The sequence below is a fragment of the Passer montanus genome, unplaced genomic scaffold (genome assembly GCF_014805655.1).
Source record: "Passer montanus isolate IOZ18808 unplaced genomic scaffold, ASM1480565v1 scaffold29, whole genome shotgun sequence".
Classification (NCBI taxonomy): Eukaryota; Metazoa; Chordata; class Aves; order Passeriformes; family Passeridae; genus Passer; species Passer montanus.
This window is the reverse complement of record NW_024367596.1, coordinates 6,386,693-6,405,544: the sequence shown is the minus strand read 5'-3', so window position 1 is coordinate 6,405,544 and position 18,852 is coordinate 6,386,693. Positions and strand designations below refer to the sequence as shown.

General features: G+C 46.3%; 1 protein-coding gene across 3 annotated transcripts in view; it reads right to left on the bottom strand.

Annotated features, from left to right (window-relative positions):
• The window catches only part of LOC120504418 (calcium-activated potassium channel subunit beta-2), a 139,076-nt gene that overhangs the window by 37,619 nt on the left and 82,605 nt on the right, over positions 1-18,852 (bottom strand). The window contains exon 1 of one of the 3 annotated variants that reach the window (XM_039713893.1): positions 13,629-14,542. The exons of the other annotated variants lie outside the window; for them this stretch is intronic. Coding sequence (XP_039569827.1) covers positions 13,629-13,702 — 74 coding nt within the window. The 5' untranslated portion in view covers positions 13,703-14,542. Of the gene's footprint in view, positions 1-13,628; positions 14,543-18,852 lie in introns of those variants that run through there. 3 annotated transcript variants of the gene reach the window in all.

Genomic DNA, 18,852 nt, shown 5'->3' with positions numbered 1-18,852 from the left:
TACACCTGTAATACCAGCAGCATGCTAAGGGCTTTGAAGAGATCTCGGAAGACAAAGTCCCTGCCTAAAGAGCTTAATATTAATATTTTATTCACAATATAAAAATATACATACTCTGAGTCTGTAAGATACCGGATTAAAAAGGCTTTTCTCCTTAAATTAGCTCACAGAAATCTAACCCCCTGAAGAGAGCGAATGAGGCAGCTGTGGAGGGAAGGGAGCCAGCACCACTGAGCACAAAGTGTCTCCCAGCTGCCTCATCTGGAGATGCACTTTCAGCCTCAGCTTGGGGTCCTTACAGGCACTTTTGATCCCTGTGAGCCCAGCTGGGATCAGAGGGCCAGGTTCACCATGGCCCCTGCACGGTGTGCTTTGCCAGAAGAGAGTCCCAGCCCTGCTCCACCTGGAGTGGTTGTGTGATGGGATCAGAGCCTTTGGATCTGCCTGTTCAAACCCAGCCCTCCTCACTGGCACAAAACCAGACCACTCATCCTTTCACTGGGGAGTCAGGGGTGTGCAACACAAAGTTCTCAGTCCTGACTGCTGTGCACAAACCACACTATTCCACTATTTTGACACGGTACAGCTATTTGCTATTTCTAGGCACGACACACCACACTGTCAACACTGAAATGTATTAAATTATTTAAGGCCAAAGGAAACCCAAATAATAGCATATGAAGAAATCTTTTGGAAAAAGTTGTGTTCCTGCATTAGGTGTCCTTGAAGTTTGGTGGGACTTTTGCCATAATGGACAACAGTGTCAGAGAAATGGAGCAGAGTGCTCAGGAAGGGATTGGTGACTAAAATGTTTGTGAGGAGAGGGAGTCAGACCCACCATTACAGGCTGACAGTTGAGTAGCAAAGTGACAAGAGTTCAGAGGCTGCAAGTTCCAGTCTGTGGCAGAAATTTAATGTGTTTCCACATGAATGATATTCAGTTAGATATTGTAAGCAGAGTGCTGGAAAATTAGGATTAGCAAATGACTAAATTAAACTGAAAATTGGGTAAAGAGATTTGGAAGTAAATGTAAATGCTTCAGTCGTAATGGACTTTGCCCTCTAAGGAATATTTTTTTAAAATAGCCTGTTAATTCTTATTGGATTTAAATTTTTTCCCATTACAGACATTAGAGATTTTGCACAGAAAACTGAGGGGGTTATAGAAGAGCAGTAAAAGAACGCCAACAGAAGAGATGTAGGTTGAAAGTGATGTAATGACCTCTCTTTTGTGAAATGCTCATCACAGATTCCTGGGAAAATTTCGGGATTCATTCCTGGCCACAACACAATGACAAAAATACTTAACACAAACCTCACCAGCTCACCCCTAGTCCTCAAAAAATCTGTTACAAGGCCAAAATCGACATCAGTCTTTGCAGGACTATTATTTCTGAAACCCAAGTGAGACACAAAGGAAACTGCACACAGACACAGGACATAGATAACTCATAAACAGGGGAAATCACTCAGAGGTGGAAGGCAAAGGAGATGGTCCATGCTGGACCCCAGGGTACACCAACATGCCTGACCAAATGTACAAAACTGGATCCACATCTGATCAGTGGCACTTTGAACAATACAGGAGTTGGGATGCTCCACAAACCAGCCTTGTGCTGACACCCAAACAAACCAGAAAACTCAAATACCCAAAATGGGAAAAGCAAATATTGTTAGTTAAAGAAAAGAGTAGGTGGTGCATAGCCCCAGTGACTGCCTCAGTATATTGTTTTTCCCACGAGGATCTGGAAGATCTGACACTTCTCGTACCAATTCCCAAGGAATATTGCAAGAGGATTAGAGATAGGGAAGGAGAGATGCAGAGCAGTCTGATAACTCACCATGATAATAGCTACCGAGTCAAAATTGCATCCCAGGCTTCCCTCTTCAATCTGTGAGGTTTGATGATGCTGATTTTATCAGCAAGGTCATTTTAGCACCCAAGCTTAATCCAGAATCTATTCTGATATTTGTTTGGGAGATTTGAGTAATCTCTTTAGGCGTATTAACAAGTGCTGAAGTCCTAAAGAGCAATCTCCTCTCAGCCCTTACTGGAACAGAAGGATTTGAGGTCAAAGTTAGGTAAAGGTTTGTTTTTAAGGCAATCTGGAAGCAAATGGAATTATCTTTAGAGCAAGTCACATTTTGGAGAATAGAGGCATGAACTTTGCAAAGGAGTTTAGGTTGGTTTTGGGTTCAATTTTCTGGCTGCCCTGGATGTAACCCAAGACCTGCTGTATGATTCAGGTATTGGTAGGAGGGCAGAGGAGCTTGCTCTAAGATTTCATCTCTGAGCCATGTACAACTGCAGTCGGTGGCCAAAAAACATGTGAAAATTTACTGCCTTTTCCCAATGTCACCATATGCTGCCTGTTGGCTCTTCATGACACAGGGCTGGCCCTGGAGCTCTGTGTTGGGAGGTAACATCTAGTTGAGAGAATGGATGGGAAAAATCAGTGAAACAAAATCACTGATGCTCAAATGCCAAGCTGTTAAATCTTCAGAAAGTCTTGGTTCAGAAATCAGTCATTGTTTTTTGCAAATAATTAGAAATATAATCAGTGGATTGGAAGTCAAAGGTTCACTTGAGGGCTTTGGGTTACATTTTGGAAGGGCCTTTGAGGAATTGTCATTGAATCTTCACACCCAAAATGTTCTGGTGGTTGCATGGGTGTAGCATAAACCATTTCCACATGGTCTCGTCTGAGACTACATGACTGATATCACATAAGATTAGACCTTTTCTTGCAGATAGGCTGAAGAAAATAACAGAAATATCAAAATAACAAAAACAGAAGCAGTGCTCCCACAAGAGTCCCATCATGGCAGGCAGAACAGCTTGTGGCACTGCTGAGCTATTAACCCTGGCACCCGCTTCCTCCCCAGAAGCTGATGGATTTTTATCTAACTCCAGAAACAAAGAACAACACCCTGGTCTGTGGGGCTGAATGCTGTGGATACTCATCTCCATCTCCCTGCTGTTTTACAGGTGGCAGCAACAGATAAATTTATAATTTGTCCAAGCCAAGGTTCACCAGATGAAACCAAGCCTCACTTGGAGGTGCTGCCTCGAGAGCAGAGGTAGGTTTGGGTATTAACTGACCTTCCAAGCTTTGGAATATCTAAAAATTTGGAACATAATTTGGAATCCTGAGGCCAAATCCCCCAAGCTTAAGAGGGGGTACTAGGCAAGGTTTACAGTGAGCTTTTCTATCCAAGCCATAACAATGTTATGTTTGTGCGGCTTATAAATTGCCTCAGCAATTATTTTACTGTAAAACCAAACAAACCTCCCATTAAACTAATGAGAAGCAGTATTAAAACTCATTCTTTTACTTTTGAGAAGCTTTTACATAGAGGTCTAGCAATGTTTTGGTATTTGGGGAAAAGGCAGCCTATATGAGAAAATGGAGGCACCTAATATAGCATACAGGAAATGTCCCTGGCAAGGTCTATAAAATCAAGGGTAAATGAACTATGGTAAGTGTTTGCCAAGGTACATTTTCACAAAAGACAGTAGGGATCATAGTAAATATTTTAGGGACATTTAGAGGTGGACTGTGCAGTACTGGATTTATGGTTGAACTTGATGATCTTAGAAATCTTCTTTAGCCTAAATGATTCTGTGAAATATTAAAAGATTTTGTCAAATAAATTCAACACACGTCTTGCAGAGGGGATGTTGTAGGAGTGTGGAGGACCCTTGCCCTTAAGATCCAACACTGCATTTGTTGAGATCCTCAAGTCAATAACAATCCAGCATCCTCCCTGGTCTGGTGGCTGCTGCAAAGCAGAGGTAGGAGAGGAGCACTGCAAGACTGTCCAGCCTGGGGGCTCTGAGGGCTCTAAAATCCCAAATGTAGTGCAGGTCTCCTTAAATGTCTTCTCTTTAAATGTCTCCTTTAAAATGAATGATGAGGACTTGCTGCAAGGCAGTCTGCCTGGGGGAGGCAGTCAGATATATATCAAAGGGCCTCAGCAGGTCCCAAATCAGCCAAATGCTCACTTGAGGGTCTTGAGTTAAATTTTAGTCCCCAAACCCGCTGTCTAAAGTCAGTCAGAGTGAGCTGTCCCAGCTGTCCTGCTGGGGTGGGTGCTCTGGCATGAGCAGCAGTGCTCCTGCAGATGTCTGACCATGCTGAACACAAGCCCTGCAGGATTAAATGCTTATCTTGGCACTTGTAAACTTCTGTAAGAAGGCTTTAGGAGAAAGCAGCCATGTGCCTGAGGAAAGGCATCATCCTGCATTATTTACTAAAGCAGAGAGGCCAGGAGTCAAGCAGGACAGGACCAGGCACCTAAACCCTTAAACTCTGACTGCCTTCAGGCTCCACAGCAGGAGCTCAGCCCTCACCATTTTTTCCCAGTGATTTATATTCACAAAATAAAACCTGCCTGGCTTCTTGTGAGGGTCCTCCAAACACCCCAACAAGATGAAATCTGCATTACAGGAAGGCACGTGGAGTTAAACAAGTCACTGAATGCTCATTTCTTCAGTTCAGTACAGTTTGATGGATTATTTGATTATTCAGACATTCTGTCAGGTCCTTGGGATTAATTCCTGATCTATTCCAGGGCAATACTGAACAGGTGTTGCCCAAACTAGGGGATCCATGAGGTTGCTGAACAAAAACACTGAGATGAGAAATTCCAGCTGCTGATGTCTGGCTCAAAGAACATCAAGAAGGAGAAGAGTAGGGCTTGATTCAGACTTCTGGTGAGCACACCAGAACAGCTTCAGGTCATGCTGAAGCCCAGGCTGAGCTCTGAAAACTCAAGCAAGCATTTGGATGATTACTCAGATGGAGCCTTAAGTACAAAGATACAATATCTTTTATCATTAACAAAAACCTTGTAATGGGCCTCTGTAATATCCACACTTTATGATAGCCTAAAAACACCTATTCTTATGTCAAACTCATCACCATTTGCAGAAACAAAATCAAGATATGAAAAACCTGAAACAAACATACAAAACCAGGAGTTATTTCTTTGGTGGCTTCTCAGAGTGCATAAAGGTGTAAAAGTAAAGAGACAATAAAATTTACAGGTAAGAGAGTATGAAATGGTCATGTGTGTGACATGTTCTTTCACCAGCACCTTCCTGTATGTCAGCACACCCAGCTGGTTTGGCAAAGGTTAATAACCACTCCTTTCTTCTTTTGGAATCAATATGGCAGCAAATTGAAAACTAAGGTTGGCCACTAGTGCCTCACATGCAAAATCTATTGTAGTTTTGGAAATTTTGGTGTTGAGTAATTCAGATTTTGGCTGTATCATGTGAGGGGAACTAGAAAGCAGTGTTCAAAGTGTCGTGACATCAAGATATTTCTGGCATGATGTACCCTAACACTGACAGGACCCATAATAGTGTGTGGAAAAAAAAAATTCCTGTGTGTTTGAAGGGTTAGATACAATTGGTAATGTAGAGCATGTGACTACTAATGAGTGTATTCATATAGATTTGCTAGAGGTTTTTATTATGAACCACTGCTAATAACCTTTATTTTCACTTGTGAGTGGAAGCACACGATAAAGTGTGCCTTAGGAAGTTTGTGCATTTACTCTCCAGCCATGACTCACCCCTTACTCAGAGAAGCAAAGCCCAAGTGACCCTGCTGGGGTGAGCACAGAGCCACCACAGAGGAAGTTTCCTTAGCAACAGGAAAACATCCAAAACCTCTTCCACCTCCTGCTTGCTGTTCCTTGAAGTTGTTCTAAGTAAATGGATGCTAAACCTCATAGCTGAATTTCAGAGGTAGAATCAATGTGTCACAAAGCAAATCCTTTTGCTTGCAAGCAAGTTAACTGTAGCTACCACCCTCTCGAATTCAGGTTTAATAAGAGAAATAACATTTTATTTTATCTACTCTCTCCAAACACTGCCTGGGCTCATAAACAAATAGCAGAAACAGCTCCTGCATCCTCAGCTGACACTGATTATCATCAGGGATCTGTTGAAGCCAATGAAACCGTGGCAATTCAGAGCAATCAGCCCAGCATGAGCTCAGTGCTTGTGGGTTCCAGGTGCCCATGATCAAGGCTGATGGAGAGCAGAGGAATAGTTCACCCAGGAGAGTGGGAGCCTTGGGGGTTTGTTTTGTGGTGTTTCTTTGTGAGATGTTCTGAAGAAATTTTGAGGTTTTTTTTTAAGAGGTGTTGGACCAAAGAATGGGGAGCTGCAAGCAAGTGGAAAATTGCTCTTTGTGTTCCAAGGTACTGTGTACAGTAGTCTGATGTTTTTCCCATTTATATGTACATTGTTTCTTAAAATATCTTTACTCCCTGTGTGCACCCCTCTGGGATGAAATGTGTATATTATACTGCAACAAGATGCCACTTTTTTTGTTCATTGTGGTCTACATTAATGTTCAATAAGGCTCAATGTGTGTGCTTGCCTCCCTGTTGTAGGCACGCAGTCATGGAAAAAGAGTGCAGGAATGAGTGTATTGATTTATGCCTATCACTGTCTGACAGGAGCAGATGGGGGCCTGGGAGTTTCACTTTGGCTGATGGACTGCACTAAACCTGCCCTGCTTCTGGTGCTGTCACATGTGAGATACCTTTGATGCAGCTAAGTCACTTTTGAAGTATTGTAGAAGGTGAAGCGGAGCCAGCTTTGTAGGCAATAACAACAGAATGAGATTATTTAGGCTAAAATGAGTCAATATTTGGAAAATTCCACTGTTAATAATCAGACCTTGCCTGAGGGAAGCTGATTGATGCTGCCTGTACCAGATGGTTTGCAGCGTGAGGCTGAGCCTGAGTGCTCCTGTGGACACCCCTGATGGGGAAGCAGCTTGGGGGAAAACATGAGGGTGCAGCCAGAGGATACATGTGGGCACCAAGTCACCCCACTGGGAACAGCACAGTCAGGGCTGTCAGTTAAAGGTGGAGGAAGAACAAGCACTTTTGGGAAAGGTATAAAACCACACAGATTTGAGCTCTGGCAGGGCATTTGAGCTCTTGTCTGTGGTCACCCTCAATGGTGGCCCTGTCCCCAGCTGGTGCCAAGCATGAGGGGCCCTGACCTGCTTTTCCAGGGCTGTGAGCTCCTGCTGGCATCAGAAATATGAGGCCTTGGCTGTGTTATGCTGACATCTGTCCTATAAAATTGGCAGCAGTAATGAATGATAGCCCATATTTCTGTAATATCTTCTTCCCCAGGACACCTAACAACATGCCATTGATAATGCTCATTAAGGGCTGGATTTTGGCCAGGTCCTTGAAGAAGCAATAGCTTGGCCATGCTCCCACAAAAGGGAGCTCCAGTCTGTAATGCTTCTGATCAGGGACAAGGGATTGGCTTTCCCTTCTCCCAGCTGACTTCCTCCCCTGAACAAACAATCTTTCCTCACAGCACAGGCCTGACTAGAGAGTTTTTAATGGTTCTAATTGCCTGACCTGAGTATCTGGTTGTTCTTGGCCTGGTGCTCAAGCTCTGAAGGTGCTGCCTGGAGCTGAACAAGTGCATGTGCTCTAATGGGTGATTTCAGGTGGCAGCAGCTGTCTGCAGTGTCACACAGCACATCTAATGACATGCCACGGAGCTCTTCTGGGTTAGGCTACAGCAATAACTCATTAAGTGTAGTTCAGAGGGAGCCAACTGGAGTGATCGCAAACAACTGAGGCATAAACGAGTCTTCTTCCCATCCTTGATCCGTAGCACAGCTCAAGACTTCTCTGGTTATTTGTGGACATAATGTATTGATGATTATTGTATTCCTTGGCATGAACTGAAATTTCAGCCTCATGGCCATTAACCATGGTGAGAACAAGTGAACCATTTGTCTCACATGATGGGTTTGCCTGTGGAAGCTGCAGGTGCTTTGACTGACTTATGAGTGTGGCTGGGTGCTCGTGTCAGGTGCAAACAGAAAAAACCAAAAATGCCCAGTCTGGGATGGTGTTAGTGTGTGTGACACAATGGTCCCTCCTGCAGATACTGGGCTGGCAGCAGTGCTGTGGCTTGCTGGTGCCCTGTGTACTGCTTCTGCATTGAGTGTGGTTGTAAAGACACAGAGGAGATGATTAAACTCATCCGACGCTTTACAGCGAATCCTAGTAGAGCCTTCCTGCTCCAACTTTTGCTTTGCTTTTCCTGACCACTCCAACACCAGCAATTTTCTGGTATTTTTGAGTCACAGGCATAAAAGGAAATGCTGTGATTTGTGCCCCAGGAGCAAGGAGGGGAGCCTTCAGGCACCTTGTGTGCATGCAGAGGAGACGGATGCATCCGGCGCTGTGACTGCTCCAAGGACCTCTTCAGATCCTCGAGTGTGAGCCTGAGTGGAGCTTGAGCAAGCTGTGTGCTTATGCAATTAAAACCAAGCTGTGCTGCTTCTTGAGCACTCACAGCACTCCATAGGGCACACAGAGCTCAGGGACTGCTGTGTGGGCATCTCTGTAAACCCCAAATGGAGGGAAATTGGCCCCCGTGCTGCAGGAAGGAGGCTGTGGGTTTCTGTCTCTGGCTGTGCAACCACAAGCTCAGATTCTGAGCAGTGACTGCACTTTCCAGCAGCACCTGTGCTTGTGTTGCTCATGGTGTTGCTTATTTTTATGGATCAGGAGTTTGCAATCGATTTCAAAAATACCAACAGTACATTTTGAGCCCATGAGATCAGGAGTGGATGTGTGCTTTCAAGAAAGCACTGAAGAAAAAAACGCTTTAAAAGCAATATTAATTCTATAATTGCTGTGGAGGATAGACACAGCAAGGCACTGTTTTTTCACTGAGTGAAACAGAATAATGAGGAATCAAAACTTCTATATCCTCTTCCATGTTTTCCACTATCTTCTATTTGGAGGCAAACAAACCTCTGCCTTCCTTCCCTTCTTCAGCCTCCTACAGGAAAGGCAAAGCTGCAACTGGGAATAGAGCTGTCTTGTGGCTTTAAGACTTTGTGATAATGGAATGTCTTGATGAATGCTCCTATGGAGATGTAAAATGATTAATCTACAGGCATCTGAGAACACTTATGATCTATCTTTTGGTCTTGTATCTGTTATTTCACTTTTGGGGCTGTTAATAATCTCATAATGCACATCAGGCCATATCTTAATGATTAAAAAATGATTAAAAAGGGTCTGTTTTATCTGTAACTGGTGAGAAATGAAATTATTTTAAGTAGTTCAATGCCTGTACCAGTCAGATGTGGTATTAAATGGTTTTAATAATTTGGCTGGGGGGATTTTTTGAGGTGCTGGAAGTACCCCATCAGCAGCACAGATAAGATGTCATAACAGCTCTGGAGCTGGTGTGGGGGCAATGCAGAGGGCAGAGGCCATGGGATGGAGAGCAGAGGGGTGGGAAGAGAGTGAGAATAAGGCAGTTTGTAGTGTCAGATGAAGTGCCTTAGCCTGAGGACAGCTGGGGAGGTAGAATAAGGCCTGGGTGGGAAATGTAATAAGGATGGCAGAGCTGGGGGACACAGAAGGATGGACATGTGCTGAGTGGGAATTGCTAGGGCTGGAGATGAGGTGAGGGGGGAAAGCTCTTTTCCTTCCTCACTAAGACCTTGTGATGACAGGAAATCCCAGGAATGACCTTTGCCTCCTGAAGCTGACCGGCAGTGCTGAGACCCCTCAGGTGACGTGGCAGTGCTGGAGTGCTTCCCAACAGGCTCCCCTGCCTCTGAAAGGTCCAATGCTCCTCAAAACCTCACAGCTCCTTCACTCAGAGATAATTAACTGTGTTGTTAGCAGGGATCAGACTTCAGTTTTGAGCAGAATAAACCAAACTGTAAGCATGTGGGTGGGACATGGAAGGGCTTAAAACATTTCTGAGGTTTTTCACTTGTGCTTCCCTCATATGGGATGCATTTTGTCTCCCCACCAGCCTTTGCACATCAACGACAGAGTTAAGAATTAAAACAGAATAAAAAATGGACAGATTTTCTGGTTTGTTGTATTTCTAGTGTGGAGGGCTACTCTTCAGCTCAAACCCAGTACAGAAACAGGGAGATCCTTGAAAGCTCCAATTAAAGGCAATTTAAAATCTCCATTGATATTAGGAAAGAAATAACTACTGCTGGACACATACCAGTTAGCAAGACCAGCTTAGCAGCTGAGGGGTACAACTGGCCTGTTGTAGAAATGAGCAAGGCTCTGCTGAGCAAGCTGTAATTAAACTGACAGATATTCTATAGAAATTTGGCCTCCTATCCCTCCTGCACACCCCAAGAGTGCAGCTGGGAGATGCTGGTTGGGCAGTAAGGGACAGGTATGTGCCCGTGCTGTGCTAAGTGAAGCCAACTTGATCTGGATGGAGCCCAGCAAGGAATATCAGTGTGCCTGAAGCACAAGGGTTACCAGCATCTGTGGGGCTGCCACAGAAGTGCACATCTTCAGTTCTGCACTGGGCAAGTTTCACATAAATGACGTTTAAGTAATTTTCTGCCTAATTTCTGGAAAAACAACTAATGAAGCTGTACTGCCTCATATTTTTTGTTAACAACCACATATTCCACCTGACAGTGTTTGCCTGCACACACAGGAGTCCCTGGACATACAGGAGCCAGGGGCAGCTTTGCCACAGAGTTCAACCAGCACTAAAGCTGGTCCTGTAAAAGTGCATTTCTACAGCTGCACTGCAATACCTCTGCTCTAAACCTCTAGTTAAATGCATGTTAAAGCCCAGGATCAATCTGCCAGGCAGTAAGTTAATGGTCCATGGTGTAGCTACTGCTGTGATGCCTCTTGTCCATTAAGAGAGAGGCAGTGTTGCTCTAAGTGGCTCCTGTGTCCAGAATAATGGTGCTTGTGGCTTGCACTTGCATGGGGAGGATGCTTGTTGCATTTAAACTAGAGGGCATGAGCCAAAAGGATTGTGCAGCCCAAGAGGCACTGCAGAGCTGCAGTGCTCCAAAGGGACGCTCTTGTGGGAGTGGGAACTCCTGGTGTGTCCCCCCAAGCATTATTTCAGGGAGCTCACACAGACCCCTTGGACTGGGTTTTGCTGCCTGTGCCTGCTCTTCTCCCACAGGGTGCTGCAAGCATCAGAACTTCTGTTTGCAGCCTCTGAACAAGCATGCAAGAAACCAGGAGACTTCTTTGCTATCCCTTCCCTCTGTTGGCACAACATCCTGCATCTAGCTCAGGGCACACTGCCTACCAAATGATCCTGAAGTGTAAAGGGGAGAGATGTTGGTCCATTCTGGATACATGCAATGTTCCAGCCTGTTGGGTTGCCTCTGGCATTTTGGATAGTAGCCTGAAAGGCACTGGACCTGGAAGGTTCAGTGGTTGGTGTTGAGCTCTCCCAGCAGTCTGCACCTGGCATGCAAAGCAGCACAGAGAAGTGACTTCTCCAGCTCTTTCAAAAGCAAAAGTAGAAAGGGAAATAAGAAACCATTACCAGCTTTGAAGGTGGGAAGGATGCTGAGCCTTTTGCTTTCCTTTGCCATGGCTGTGCTCCTTGTCTCTCTTGGGCCCCATGCTGTAAATCCCATGCTCCCATCTGAAGAGCACTGGCTGCAGGCTCCCTCCAGAGCACGGTGATGCAATCTGGGTCATTCAGAGAAGGTTGTCAGGAATGATCCTGCACCTCCCTGCTGTGCCAGCACAGAGCTTTGCCTTCCAGGGCATGGGAGGTGCTGGGCTGGTCCTCAGTCCTGCTCCCAGACCTGGCTGAGTCAACCCACTGCAGTCTTGGGGCTCCTGGGGTGATGGCTGAGGTTAGGATGGGCAATGCTGGGACACCATGCTGGGAACACAGGGAAAATACCTTGTGGCATCTATCCACACACCTTTTTTGGGTGGTGAGGACCCAGTGACTGAGGCTGGTACAGGGCATCCCTGTGAGGCAAAACCTACCTGCCCTGCCAAGGGGCTGCTGGAGAATAAGGAGATTTCTAGTGGGGCAATGAAGGGCTCCTAGGGAAAGACAGGATTTCCTCCAGTGGGACTGGGTAGATTATGGCAGAGAGCTCATCTGTATGGCTGTTTCATAAGTTTCCCCAGTGCCTGGACTCCGTGCTCAGCAACAGACACTCTGTGTGCTGAGAATAACTGATTGCCCAGAAACACCATGTAAGAATGTGTGGAGGTCTGGAGCAAGCTCTGCCTCTCAGTCTCTTTGTATTTTAGTGTTATCTAACAAAATCTCTCTTCATTCCCACACCAGGTTAGTAGGAGGGACCAAATGTGCTGTCAAGCCCCACTGCTTGGTGGAAATCACCCTTCCCATGGCAGTTTACATTCCTTGTGAATCCTCACCTCTTTCCTTGACCTTATTCACCACAAACAGGCAAATGTTTGTGGTGACAAACCTAACTCCAAAGCCACTGCTCAGACCACTCAGACCAATCTCCTACTCATTTCCTGCAGTCAGAATTCACAAGCAAATGCAGAATGCAGGTACTGCTCCAGCCCAGGGATCACACCACAAGGGGCTTTGCTACTGCTGGTCCCTGTGCTCAGACCAACAGCACTGTGCAGCAAAAATCACAAGCAAGCAACATCTAAAGCTTTCCAGATTATGTTATTACAAAGTGCAAGTGAAGATTTAAGTTCCCATCTGGACACTTGTTCTATCCAGCTTCAAGTTTTTATCCAAATTATTTAAATTCTCACTGCCTTAGTTTTTCTGTTTGTAAATCCCTAACCTGCCTGTTGGCTATTCTTGGATGAAAATCACCGTGAATAGTACAGTTCCTGTTCCAGCAGCTTCTGCTGCTTGTACACATTTGGACAAACAGCCTGAATGCATTCTGAGGAATATGGATATTCCCAATCAGCCCAGGGCTGGAGTACTGGCGCTGCTGTAATGTAGCTTGGAAGCTGGGGAGAGTGTGGAAGTTTGTGCTCTGTCAGTGGGAAGTTTGTGTGCAGTTACAGCTTCCTCAGTATTTTTCTGTTTTAATTGCAAACATATACATGACTTCAAATAAAGATCATAAATATGAAGTCAAATAAGACCCAAACTCCCAATAAGTGCTTTAAAGCTGGCAGCCTGTTTTAGTTTGTTACCCCTGCACCTTTAGCTTGCCTGACACAGCTGGGGAGCACTGCCAGTGAATGCTGTATGAGCTCCTGTGTGTGAAGTTGGAGGGGATGGACAGTGAGTTCCCCCCTAGCTCTGAGCCACAGCCTGGAATTTCCTGACAGTTTTTCTTTGTGGTTCTGAGTGCAGCTTGCTGTCAGAGAGTGTTTCTTGTGTCCCTTCCCTACCCCATATGCTGTTTTCAGTCTCTATTGCAGCATTCTAGAGCATTCTGCTTTCCAAATGAGGTCTACAGGGTACACTAATAAGTTGAAACATCACAATATGCATCAGTTAGACATTACTGTAAGCCTCTAGCTCCAGCCCACAAATGCTACCAACAGCGAATTCATTCCTCAGATGAGCAAATGTAATTTATAACTCAGAGCAGCACTTGAAACTGTTTGACTAATAAAATGCCCTTCACTCGACTCCTCGGTTAAAGCCTGGCTGGTGCCAGCCCCTTGTCAGATGCAATCACTCTAGGAAATCCTTTCCAGTGTACACCTGGCAGTCAAACCTGCATGTGCTCTGATACATGCTTTACTCTCCACTCCCCAGCACTGCCCTAAGTTCTTCCACTGACCCCGTCCCAAATGCCTTGGCCCATCCAGCAGCTTCCCCCCATAAGGATCAGGTTTACCTGAGCAGCAGAGGAGCAGCAGTGCCTAAAATGGAGATTTCAATGGGATGCGACAGGGAGATTTTCCCTCTCATCTACGAACTTCTGTAGCTGCCACCTTTGGGAAAACAGCCTATCTACCAGCAGAAGGCTTCCAAATATCTCGTCTCTCAATGTGTCCAAGTATTTCTTGCTGCTTTCACAGTTCCCAGGAAGTTTTAATTACTTTTGGTTTTTAAATAGAGGCAAAGCACCAGAATTCAGCAACTACACAGAAACAAGCTGTCAGAAGGAAGTGGGTGTGAAGACCCTCTGAATAAAGTCAACCCAAAAAAAGCCGAGCTTTCTCTCTCCAAACTTTATTTCACGAAGCTCCTTGTTCTCCCCACATTTATAAAAGCTCTTCTTGAAATCCGCTCTGCCTGCGCATCCTTGGCTGCCGTGACTCCGCCGGGGCATGATGGCCATTTCCATGAGGGCAGGACGCTCCGTGTGGAGTCGGTGCCTTCTCTGTCATTTGGCAAAGCTCATCCCTCTCACCTGCTCCTGGGAAGAAAGCTGCAGGAGTCAGGCAGCAAGGGGAGATCAGGGCTGGGGCAGTCCCAGGGCTGTGCTGAGCCCGTGGCCAGGCAGACCTCGCTGGCCGGGCACCCTCTGCTTCCCAAAGTGTCAGGGCTGTGCAGGAGCAGGCGTGCGGCTCCTTCTCCAGTGCTCGCTCATCCCTGCGTGCCCTTGCCCGTGCTGGTGTGAAATCAGGGGCTTCCCAGCCTTTGCCTCAGTCACCTCCATCGGACCACTTTGTCCTTGGGTGGTGTTTGCTTTTCTGAGTCAAGAGCGTGCTGGAGAGGCGCTCCCGCTCGTCTCCGGCTGCTCACTGCTTTCCCATGCTGCGCTCCTGTTGTTTGCTTCTGTGGCAAAAAGAAAAGCAGCCTTTGCTGGTGAGGTCCACAGTTAGTTGTGAGAGGATCTTTTTTCCCCCTGTTTAAAATGTAAGGTCTCGCAAATTAAGAAGCTACCGCCTGTCTAGGTCTTATACCAGTCAGTCTCTGATTCATCAGAGAATCTCCTTGGTAACTAGCAGTTCCTCTCTGATGATTTGCTACTAAAAAGCTCTCCCAATTTAAAGATAAAACACAGTGAAAGCAGAAAGAGGAGGTACACTATATAGATACCTTATACAGAAACATATGCCTTGTGTGCACACTGGATATTTTCTGATGTGTGTGGGAAGCAGCCTCTCTGTGAGACAGCGTGGTATTACCCTACGGATGGCAAATGTGCCCCAATTGCCTCATCTCTGCTAGAAATCATTTTTGCTGCTCCAGGGTCAGTAACCCCATCTGCAGGGTAAATAATCCCCCAGGAGAAGATGAGGTTGGCATTTAACGAGGGGCTCAGCAGTTCATGCTTTAATAAGCCAGATTTCTGCCTTGTGTGGGACTGATTGCCAAGTACAAAGATTCAGAGACGGGGTGACACTCTGCAGGAGGTGTGCCTGGTGTCTTTGATGCTGCCTGGTTGCCCTCTGGCTCTGGTAACGAGCCCCTGCTGCCTGACCCCCTCCTCACACATAGCAAAGTGCTGCCCGGGCTCTGGAGCTTGCTCAGGCTGCAGGGAAGGTGCTCACTGAAGATTTTTTTTTTCCCTAGGAATCAGTATTGCTGGAAAAGTTGATCCAAGGCTAAGGAGGCTAAGAACACTCTGTGTTTGAAATAGTGAGTGTGCTCAGAAAGCCAGTGTAAGAGAAGGATGCCAGGAAGCTCTGTGGTGAGATTTGCCTGGGGTTCCTCAGGGATGAGGGAATGGTTTTGGACTGGAGGTGACTGTTTATGTTGTGCATGTCTGGTGCACCTACAGGCAGAGAGCTCCAGCTCCCTGTGCATGCTGTCTGTGCCAGCAGGACTGTCCTGCTCTGGGTGGGCTTTCTGTGGCACTGAGTGAAGGGGACATCAAATTCTAAATGAGTGGAACCAAACTGCTTCCAGTCCTTTTTCCCAGATAGTTCAGGAATTAATATCAGCCCTAGATTTCTCTTGCAATGCCCTCCCAGCACCCCTTGGCAGAAGTGAGCAGAGGATGAATAGCAAGGCAGGTTCACAAGGCAGACACTGGCAACCCACATCCCTCTCTGTATTTCCTCACTTGCCTTATGTTCCATGGCACTAATTCCTCTGAATCATCACTACAAACAGCAAGAAAGCACCAAATCCGTGAGATGTTTTTCCATTCCTGTGAGAGGGTTTTGAGCTCATTGTGAAAGCTTGCCCAGCCCTGGGAAGCACCAGCAGCTGGAGTGTGGCTCTTCCAGGCAGCTCTGGCAGTGAGGAGACCATACTCCATGGATGTCAGCAATTTGGGACCAAATCTGTGTTCCCATTAGGTGGTGTGACCCCTCTAATATCTGAGCAGGGGAGTTCCAGCACCTGGAGCACTCTGCTGATCCAGCCCTGCTTAGATTCAGACCTGTGGTTTCAGGGTCTTTAATTTTAGCAGGAAAAAGCTTGACTGTAAATGTGCTGCCCATACCAGCAAAGCCAAGAGTGCTCAGACCTACACTTATTAAGGAATATGAGTGACAATAAACTGGTTCTGATAAATGAGGGCTGATATATTCAAGCTGATTTTTGATGCAATTGAACATGTCAGGAACACGACCTCATTCTGGTTAAGGGATGAGTTTTTAGATAATCAAAGTTCTGATAAGCAAGGCCTGACTTCCACATCATTCAGGAGGAAAAGGGGATATTGATGCTTATCCTTCCCCTCCCTGCTCTCCTGCTGCCACTGTGGGTGCTGAGGCTTGGCATGGGCAGGTGGGACCTTGCTGTGTGGGGTCAGGTACTGCTGTTTCAGGCTTGAAGAGAAATTACAAGGGAAAGCCTCTCCTCCACCTCTCTCCTGCCTTTAAATTTCCTTCCTGAAGCTTGGAAGCCTTTGCTGCTACCAGGTCTGTGAGCCTGTGCCTCTAGGTGGGAGGGAAGCAGATGGAGCCCCTGATGGGAGGGATGTCTGCAGGCATGTCCTGGCTGGCTTCATCTCCAGGATCCCCTCAAGGAGAGAAGGATGGAGAGAGGTCAGGTCCAGCAGCACTGCCACTCAGTGCCATTCTGTCACCAGAAGCCACCAGACTGGGAGAAGCAGGATCACTTTTGTTTTACCCAGGGGTAGCAGGAGCTGATTTCCCCTGGGGGAGCCTCAGAGCAGAACCTGGGTGCCATGCCCAGCCCTCCCCCAAACTCTTCTGGAGCAGGAGATGCTCCCTCAAAGCCAGACCTGACCTATGGAGACAACCAGGAAACCTGAAGCAGATCTGACTGTTTACCTTTGCTGAACCTCTGGAGCAGCCAGATCTCAATTTTTATGTGATATGTTTTAATGGCAGTGTTGTGTCTTGGGCCTTGTCATGGGGAGAAGTGGAAAAGCATCAGAACCTGCTGGTTCCTCACCCCCCACCTGGTGCCTGCATCCTTCCCTTGGCTTCCCTGCAGACAGCATCTCCTCAGCTGGGCTATTGCCCACCCTGCCTGGGTTTGGTTACAAACTGACATTTATAGATATAAAAACAGAGCTTATGTACAGTGTTGTGCTCTTCCTATCTCCTCTACAGTGTGTCTCTATTTTAGGAAGTGGAACAAAGGTGTCTGCAGCTATTTATAGCAGGGGAAGGTGCACAGTGCCTTCAGCCTGGGTGGGCACTGACCCTGGCTGAGGGTGATGTGGGGTCCCTGTCACCAGAGGTGATTGTGGTTTTTTCTGCTTTTCTGTGTCTCTTCTCTTTTATTTCAGTTGTTGGTCTAATGCTGAATAAGATATGAACTTAAAGGACTGTTAATGGCAGTTTAAAAAAAAAAGAAAACGTGCAAAGCCTTGGCAAGTATTTTTTATGAATTGAGTCTCTTGAGATGAAAGCTTCATTACTGTGAAACAATGAACCTGCTACACTTTTAGTAGTACAAATGGGTTTCATTTGTATTAGGAAGATACAAGCTTATTATTTTTAGTTTGTTCCTGTAGTACCAGGAATGTTTAATGTGATAATCAATGTAATTGAGGAACTGAAAGTACAGAAAATTGCAACACTCTCAGAAGTGGTAACACTGCAACTGCAGCCAAAAGGTCTGGGACACAGGGACAGGAGTGCTTAAAACAGAGTCCTGTCCCAAGGGTGGGTGCTCCATGATTCCTGGTGGTGCTGGGATCTGTGGCAGGACAGTGCAGTCCTTGTAACCTCCCCAGTTCTGGTGGGATGTTCCCACTCCTGAGCACCCAGCAGGAAGCTCAGAGCTGTGGGATGCACTTGGGATGGCTCTTCTGGAAGGACAAGGGGAAAAGGAGTTTTTGTTTTTGTCCCCAAACATGAGGACTTGGGAGAGGAAATTTCCCCTCTTGGGATTTGGTGGGCAAGAACATTTGGGAGCAAGCCTGACTGCAGAATTTGGCTCCTATGTCTGAGCAGGTCTTTACGAGTATTTGCAAAGCTGGATAGGTCACAATTTGGCCAGTTTGGCTTGGTTTTCTTTCTTTTTTTTTTCTCCCCAGAAATAGCAAAAGGCACACATTTGACACCAAAAATCTACTGTCAAATTCCCAGCTCCTCTTCCTAAGTACAAGGTTGCTAAAGATTTTCAATTAAATGCTTCAGAGCCCTTAACACAGAGAAAACACAGCATTTCCTCTCCAGGCCACTGCTCACAAACTGTGATGCTATTTTGTGAAACTTTCACTCCAGAAACCCAGCAGCAGGCACCCACCACACAGCTTCAGCCCAAATTCTGTGTAAAGCATAGCAACAAACTCATGGGAGGACCCACCAGCAACAGGCTGGTCACCTATAGCCCAGCACCACGGAGATCCTACTCCAGCTTTGGGGAACTGCGGATCCCATGTACCAAATCCAGCCTTTCCTGCACCTTCAGGCAATTTCCCTTCTCATTTCATTCCCTCCCTGATGCAGCTGGGTGGTTTTTTTGTGATTTACTGTGTATTCTAGTCCACAGAAGAGGTGGAGGGGAGGAAGGCAGATCGTTGTTTCTGCCCTGGCAGCTGCCCCTGGAGAAAGGAGGCTTTGTGGGCAGCTGGACATCAGCCTGGGTGGTGATGGGCAATGAGAAATGCATAGAACTCAGGGCTGACTAAATATATTTTAGATGCAGCCCGCGAAGCTGCTAAATTCAGAGCAAGTCTGAAAGAAACAACAGCTTGCAAAGGTGCAGCCAGGTTTGTTTTCAGCCTTCTCCATTTTAAT